Below are 7885 nucleotides of genomic sequence, written 5' to 3' on the forward strand. Positions count from 1 at the left end.
GCCTTTAGTAAATCGCAAGCTTAAATCGCGCTATGGTACGTCAAACGCACCCTTTAGTAAATTGCACACGCGCTTTACTACAGAGCGTTTGGGCTTAACACGCCCCCTGCCCTACGCTAATTTCTCAGACAGAGCCATGGCCAGTAGCGTACGGCGCACGGGGGTATGGAGCCCGGGAGTTGACATGGGAGTCATTTATCACTGGCTCGCATGCTTCAGTAAGTCGCACGGGTGCTTCAGTAAGTCGCATGCAAGCTGACTTATGGGCCACTTCGCCCCCCGTCGTGCAGGTCTAATCAGAGTGAGCCCCCTTTTACACAAATAACTCAAACACCACATGGCCTGACCGACCACAATGACGAGTTCATCAAGGTTTCGTCCCCAATACATTGTTTACTAATTCCCCACATAATGTCAAAGGACCCACGAGGGTGCTACAGGTCCTAGGGTTGGTCCGAACCCTCCCAGGATCCGTTGCCGCACCCGGAGCACCACAAGCACGCCCTTGATCGCCACAATATTAACTGGCATTAAATAGCGTTCCATAGTCAGAAAGCTGTCAATGGTAATGGAGAAATCAGAAATACATCCATTCAGCAACGTCTCAGTTCACAACATGACACTACACTCAAAATATCACTCAACCATCATTCAACACTAGGGCTGCCAGCTTGTCCTTGTTATTGTCCATCTATCTCACATTGCCAATAACAAAGGTGGGGAGTTGTGGCTTGCATATCCTCTTTGCATCTCTCCTCTTCACTGCCGCTGCTGCGTGGTGTTCAAATCCAAATTGGTTACTATGACTTCCTGGTCCTTCCTCTTTTGTCCATGGAACAAACCAGTTGATCTAAACCGGTATCCTGGATCGCCAGCATGTTGTCGCGGGTGTAAGCAAAGCGACCGCCTAGTGTACCCGGCGAAGCAGAAGAAAACGACAACCAAGAGAAAACGACAACAACAGACTACTAGTGCATTTAGCATATTTTACATTTTATTTATTGCAAGACACAGACCCTAACACAGGTCTTAACAAGCATAGTTTTAACATTTCCCAATCTGTCAGAAAAAAGTCTAACAAACACAATCATAACTAACTTAATTCCTGCCAGAGACTGAAGATAGTGTAGTTTTAATGAGTTTTGGGGGAGGTTGAAGGCCACATAGCATCTGTCACATTGTTCTGGGGCCGGTTTCACTAAAGTAGTTTAGACTGGTCTTTGGGGTAAGATTGGTCTTAAGTTAATTTATAGACCAGTCTTATGCAAGTAAGTCAGTTTCACAAAAGTTAAGACCAACTAATTTTAGACTTAAAAAGTTAGCCACCTCACCCCCAGACTAACATAGGTCTAAAGTGCTATGTAACCATGGTAACCAAAAGTCTGTTAAAGTCAACGTTACAGTGCTAAGAGAAAAAAAGAAAGATGGCACATAATTTGTGGTTTGCTGATGAATTTATGGCGAGAGCTGTTAGGCGAGAAAGAATATTCAGGGATCGCACTAACCCGCTGAAAATGTATAACCAAGATGAATTTATCAATCGGTTTCGTTTGCCCAAAGAAGCCATCCTAAGGCTGACCGATGACTTGTCAGACTCACTGGGGCCTACAACAGCAAGGAGTCACAGCATTCCAGCTCTGCTACAGGTTTGCACTGCAGTAAGATTTTATGCAACAGGCAGTTTTTTAAATACTGTTGGTGATACTCTGGGTTTAAGCAAAGCCTCTGTGTCCCGAGTGGTGCACAGGGTGTCAAGTACCCTCTCAGATAAGCTTCCAAAATTCCCAACACAACCTGCAGAGTTGAACAGCATTAAGAGGGGATTCTTCAATGTTGCAAGGTTCCCCAACGTAATAGGGGCCATTGACGGGACACATGTCCGAATCCAGGCACCATCGGACCATGAACATTTGTTTGTGAACAGGAAGGGATATCACAGCCTCAACATTCAAGCTGTTTGCGATTCAAACCTAAAGTTTCTTAATTGTGTGGCCCGCTGGCCTGGATCGTGTCATGATTCGAGAGTCCTACAAAATTCTCAGCTTTACCAGGCATTCGAGGATGGCATTATTGATGGAATCTTGTTGGGTGATTCTGGATACCCGCTGAAGCCATGGCTCCTTACTCCCTTCTTGAATCCTACCACACCAGCACAGAGGAATTACAATGCAGCTCACTGTTCTACTCGAAACACAGTTGAGAGGGCATTTGGGGTTCTCAAAAGGCGGTTCCACTGTCTCCATGGGGAACTGAGGATGATACCTCAGAGAGTGTGCAACATTGTATGTTCGGCTGTTGTTCTACACAACATTGCAAGGTAGGCCTACCTAACCAAACATAACATTTTCAGACACTGGCCTTCCATAAACATATTTAACTAACCACACAAAAGCCAATCATTTTTGTTTGATTTGTCATTGATAAGGGATCTCAAGCTACCTGAGCCTGAAGAAGAGGAGGGAGTTGATGAACACAATAGAGAAGAAGATAACAGAGAAGATGAAGAGAACCAGCAAGGAGCTGGTCGATTTGTTCGTCAAATGTATGTTGAGAGGATCTTCAATGCACGATACTGATATAACTAAAAACTTAATGAACAACACTTGAACCGTTTATGTCATTATTCAGTTGCTCGATTTCCTTTATTTCTTTCTGTTACAAATGTTATTAAATACAAGCACATAAAGAGTGCATCGTTTTTTTTTTTTTGTTCATTTTAGTTTTAAGGCAGTGAAGTGCAAAAAATAAATAAACAACAGTAACAACAGCATTTCATAAGTATTTGTTCAATAAATATCCGTATAAACATATTCTACATTGTATTCTGTGTATCTGTGTAATTCATAAATAGAAATAGAAAATCACTCCTCCAACCGCCTCAGCCTCTGCAATTGTCCATGGAGGTGTTCTTTTTTAAGCTGTAGGACTTTCTCTTCAAGCAGCAGCTTCGAATACTGCTTTTCAAGGACCATGGACATGGTTAATAGTTGATGATTTCGGATGCTGTTCCTCCTCCTCCTCCACCACCATGATCTCGCCAGGGGTCATGGATGCTAAAAAAAGGTATCAGACCAATGTTTTAATGAACAAGTAGAAATTGCAGGAAGGTTTTCCCATCTTACACAAACTACTTCTCGTCTTGCACTATGATCACTAGCGTCCCTCTGCACATTTATATCACTGTCAGTGACATATATGGCCAGAAAACGTTTGCCTGTAAATAATTTCTTAAACAGTTAATCAGTAATAGCTTACAAATATCACTTCTTGTGGAGACCGTTTGTAATGAACCGAAGTTTGTTTACTTTGATGAATATGCTAATCGGTCTCTATGGAGACTCCCCTATAAGCTAGCGTTCAGCTAACGTAGTTTCTATCACACAGTTAAACATGTAGCCTAATGTTAAGTGATGTTTTTAGATCGTTGTTATTGGATAAGATTACTAAAATGTATTCTTTACGTCTGCTCAGTTTTACAGTGTACTGAGTAAAGGTTTGAAAAGAACTTCAAGCTTCAAACTTTCTCTTGGGGAAACTGTTAACTATCTGCCGAGCCAATGTATCTAACGGTGTGACGGTGCAACAGAGTGACAACGCCACAAACACACACACACACACACACACACACACACACACACACACACACACACACACACACACAGAGAGAGAGAAGTGGGGGCAGAACTGAGATAATACCACAGGCTTACCTGTGTTTACATCTTCGTGGTCTACGGTCTCTTCGTGTGGCGTTTGCTGTTCCGATCGACCCGTCAGGGCAGGCAACAGGTTACGGGGGGACAGGGCCGTCGATAAGGGGTGAAAGGTGATGACGATTCTAGGGGCCCACAGCCCAGGGGGGGCCCACAAAAATAAATAAAAATAATAATAATAATAATTTTTTTATTTTACTACCAGCCCATAGTACTACCATAGCGCCCCCCCCCCCCCCCCCGTCAACAATTCAGCGCAGGGGGGCCCATCAGTAAATCTTGTCTAGGGGCCCAGGAATCGTAGCAACGGCCCTGCGGGGGGATGAGGTGATCTCGCCGTCAGTAGAGTTGCAAACGCTAGGTCTGAGGACGCGGCTAACCCCACTTTCCCTGCCGCCTTGGATCCCCCAGAACATGGACTCCTCTCCATAAATCTCAATTACCATTTCAGTAGTGACTTTAAGTTTCGGGAAACTTCCTCCTCCCGTTGGCAGATTTCTACGTTTAAAAATCTCCTTCTTTGCCTCTTGGACCATATTTTTTAAACGCTTCTGCACAGCACCGACATCTCTGGTAACAGCTGGATTTACGCTGTTTACAGATGTGGCTATTTTTTTCCAAATCTCATTTTCTTTCCGGTTACTACATTCCTCCGAGAATTTCCCTAGCAGGGTGTCTCTGTACGAGTTGAACTCGTCCAAAATGCATACATTTTCGGCAGGGGCGGATCTAGCCATTTTGGGGCCCTAGGCAAAATATAGACATGGGGCCCTCATCTTTGAAACACGTACACAAAACAAATAACCATCCCAATACTCTTAGAATCGCAATAAACCCATAGTGTACTGCCATTCAACTCTCCACAGTAAAATCAGTTTCAGATTTCTCCAGCCTTTGCCAAAATTACATGTTTATTACTCGAGAGAGAGAGAGAGAGAGAGGGAGAGAGAGAGAGAGAGAGAGAGAGAGAGAGAGAGAGAGAGAGAGAGAGAGAGAGAGAGAGAGATTAGAATTTCCATTCTCTGCCAGAGTTACAAAATGATCTTGCACTTAACAGAACTAAAATACAAAATGGATATGAGTCTATGAAAACCTTTCTTGCTGCTGCGTACCATGGAACTATTATAAAGTTAAGCATAGCCTAAACGACTTGCAAATACATTTTCTCTTGTTTATTTCTTTTTTTTCTCTTAGCTGTTCCACTCATGGACCTATTAAGGTTCCACTTAAGAGTTCACGTTACAACCGTTCGCCGTTGCTCCATGTTTAAATCACAGTGCCTTGTTCGTGACCCGTCTCAAATTCACTAACTGAAATAGTGCCCCCTAGTGATCTTTTTATTTTTTTTACTCAGTATTAATAGCCCTACTATTGCTGTTTTCGCTTCAATTTTTGTATTTCTCTACTCATTGCTTCGACAATACAACATTAAAAGTTACTAACAGCGACTTCACAGAAGCTCTGGTTTACGGCCCCCCACCGCCCTTGGGCCCCTGGGCATGTGCCCGGTGTGCCCGTGCGGTAATCCACCCTTGACTGTAAACAATGCAACGTGTGCGAACTCCTGTACCCGTCTGTCTGTGAGAGTTACAGGCCCAGTAAGAGCCAAAATAAGATTTGGGGAACTATGAAGACTGGGACCCAAAGGTATGACCTTAACAGATGTAATGTGAGGAATAACGAAGTGACCACATCTAAGGGCAAAAATGTACCTCAATAGACATAATGAAAAGCTACATGTGTGAAGCACATTAAGTTACACCAATCACAGGAGCACTAACAACAGTCTTTTTATTCAACAAAACAATTAAAAAATAACAACTACAAAAAATAGATTGTAAACTATTAACATAAAAGATAAATCAGAGTTGTGTGGCGCAGGCGTCACGGGGAGGGGGACGGGGGACAGGGAGGGGGAGAGGTGTTTGACTCAAAAGAGGCAAACACCTTCAGGTTTCTCCTCTCCATCATCTCCACCCAGAACAGTTTATAGTCAGTATGTAATCTGAATGAGAATTGGAATGGTTTCCACGTTTCTTCCTCATCCCCGCAGTCATGGAATTTGCGCTGTGTTGATGCTGCCATCTGCTCCCAACCTTCCATCCCAATGACCTCTGGGAGAGAAACGCTGTCCTTGAAGGACTGTAACTGGCAGGACACCTTCAGGACAACATCATCTTCCTTGAAGAAGAAAGAAAAAATTATCTGTGTCTGTACTTGACACCCTACTCTCCCAAAACCACAAAATGGTATGCAAACAAAGGCTACTACTACTGCTACTACTACTACTGAGTTTTCAGTGATAAAAAACACTATTCAACTAGTCATCAGACTATTTCATCTGGCTATACATACAACCTCCAGCATTACACACATATTACATACCAGGTTCCCAGGTTCCAGTTCCTGGTCTTCAGTTTTGTCTGGAAATAAAACAGATTGTTGTCTGTAATGTTGAGTAGGCTAATACAATGGAATACTAAAAGTAGGCCCTAGTATGCAATAGATCAGCCATGGAGTAGGCTATAACTTGTATATTGATGGAGATATGTGTACAACTTAATTTGGAAGTAGATGCCTAATAGAATCAATCGTATCTCACAAATACTCTGAATATGTGTAGGCCTACATGGATTCACCTGGATTAACAGTCTATACATTACCTGATCCTTCAGAGCTGGATGCTGTTGGAGCAACTCTAGCCCTTTTTGCGCAGAGATCTTTATCCTGAAATGTATTAGTGGTGGGAGGGTGGTAAGACTATAGTCTTTCACAATTGCAAGACAACATCACACATTACAGTATATGACACGTACCTGTAGCTTTTTTTCCTCCCGTTTTCTCTTCCTGCTTCCTGAAAGCTCCTCTGCAGACCTTGGTGAGTAAATGGCATACATTACATACATACAAATATATAATAACAATAATAATAATAATAATAATAATAATAATAAAAATTAAGAAAATGTACCTCTGTATTTAACCGAGGCATGGCATTTAATGTGATAGTCGATAGCACATTTTGACCCTTTGTATCTGCAGAAGGGGCAGTGATGAAGACCGCTGCTGTCCAGCTGTATTTCAGGGCTCTCGCCATCCACAATTACACTGACGTGTCTCTAAAAGTCAAAGAAAACCAGTATAAACATAAAAGCAATTTTCTACAAAAAAACATTGCAGCGTTTCGGTTTTCTATTTTTCGGCTGCTTTGTATAAGATGGCTTGTGCATATACACAATGTAATTAGACTAAAATAATATTGATATTCGATTTCTGTGGACTCTTATGAACATTTCAAGACCCAACATGAAGTATCAACTCATTGCTAAGGATATGTAAGAATGCACCAAGGGTGGGGGAGTGTGAGGGGGGCTATTTTGACCTAAGACACTAGGATATATTTGATCTATATTCACTAAACATATTTATTCCACCGAATGGTTGACATTGGTTGACATTCCTGAGATTCTAAGCTTTCAAACGGTGTATGACATGACTATATCACTCAACCTTATGATGCTGAAAATTGACCTAGCATGTTGGGGGGAACATGCTAGGGGTAACTAAAACTTTCCCGTCGGTGGGATTTGACGATTAAGTAGTTAACAAGACATAATACACAATTGCATAAATATATTAAGCATTTTGACAATCTCACTTACTTGCATGTTTTAGGCATCACTCGCTCGGGCGGGCACACTCTAATTTCAGGTAATTACAGGTACATTTCAGCTAATTTCAGGTCAGAAACGGGATCCGAAATGCTGTTTGACCAGTCCTCTTAATGTGAACTGAGTGGCCGCCCCCTCGATGTGGACTGAGTGCCCGCCCCCTCCATGTGGACTGAGTGCCCGCCCCCTCCATGTGGGCGGAGCGCCGGCCCCCTCCATGTGGACTGAGTGCCCGCCCCCTCCATGTGAGCTCCGTCTGCGGGCTGCAGTCAGGGGCTTCTCAAGGCGCGCCACTGCACTTGCGCCCTGAAAGGTGTGTCGGCGAAAAGCAGAGGCGTGTTCCGGCGCAAATGATACATCGGCGCATACCTCGTCTAAATGCCCTAGCGGATAGAGCAGTTGGTGTTGCTATTTTGACGTTCCTAGGCAGGTCGGAACTGTAACATTATGTGGCGACCGTGGTGTTCAGGATGCCGCAAGGGATCCTGGGGGGGAGGGGGGGGG

General features: G+C 43.3%; 1 protein-coding gene across 1 annotated transcript; it reads left to right on the top strand.

The window, feature by feature from the left end:
- The first annotated feature begins 1450 nt into the window (after positions 1–1450).
- On the top strand, positions 1451–2388 carry LOC130383182 (putative nuclease HARBI1). Its single transcript, XM_056591255.1, has one exon. The coding sequence runs from the start codon at positions 1458–1460 to the stop codon at positions 2319–2321; it is 864 nt and encodes a 287-aa protein (XP_056447230.1). The 5' UTR covers positions 1451–1457; the 3' UTR covers positions 2322–2388.
- Positions 2389–7885: the final 5497 nt, after the last annotated feature.

The sequence above is a fragment of the Gadus chalcogrammus genome, chromosome 5 (genome assembly GCF_026213295.1).
Source record: "Gadus chalcogrammus isolate NIFS_2021 chromosome 5, NIFS_Gcha_1.0, whole genome shotgun sequence".
NCBI classification, from domain to species: Eukaryota; Metazoa; Chordata; class Actinopteri; order Gadiformes; family Gadidae; genus Gadus; species Gadus chalcogrammus.

Coding starts and splice junctions, on each gene's coding strand:
- LOC130383182 (XM_056591255.1), top strand. CDS start 1,458: ATGGCGAGAGCTGTTAGGCGAGAAAGAATATTCAGGGATCGCACTAAC.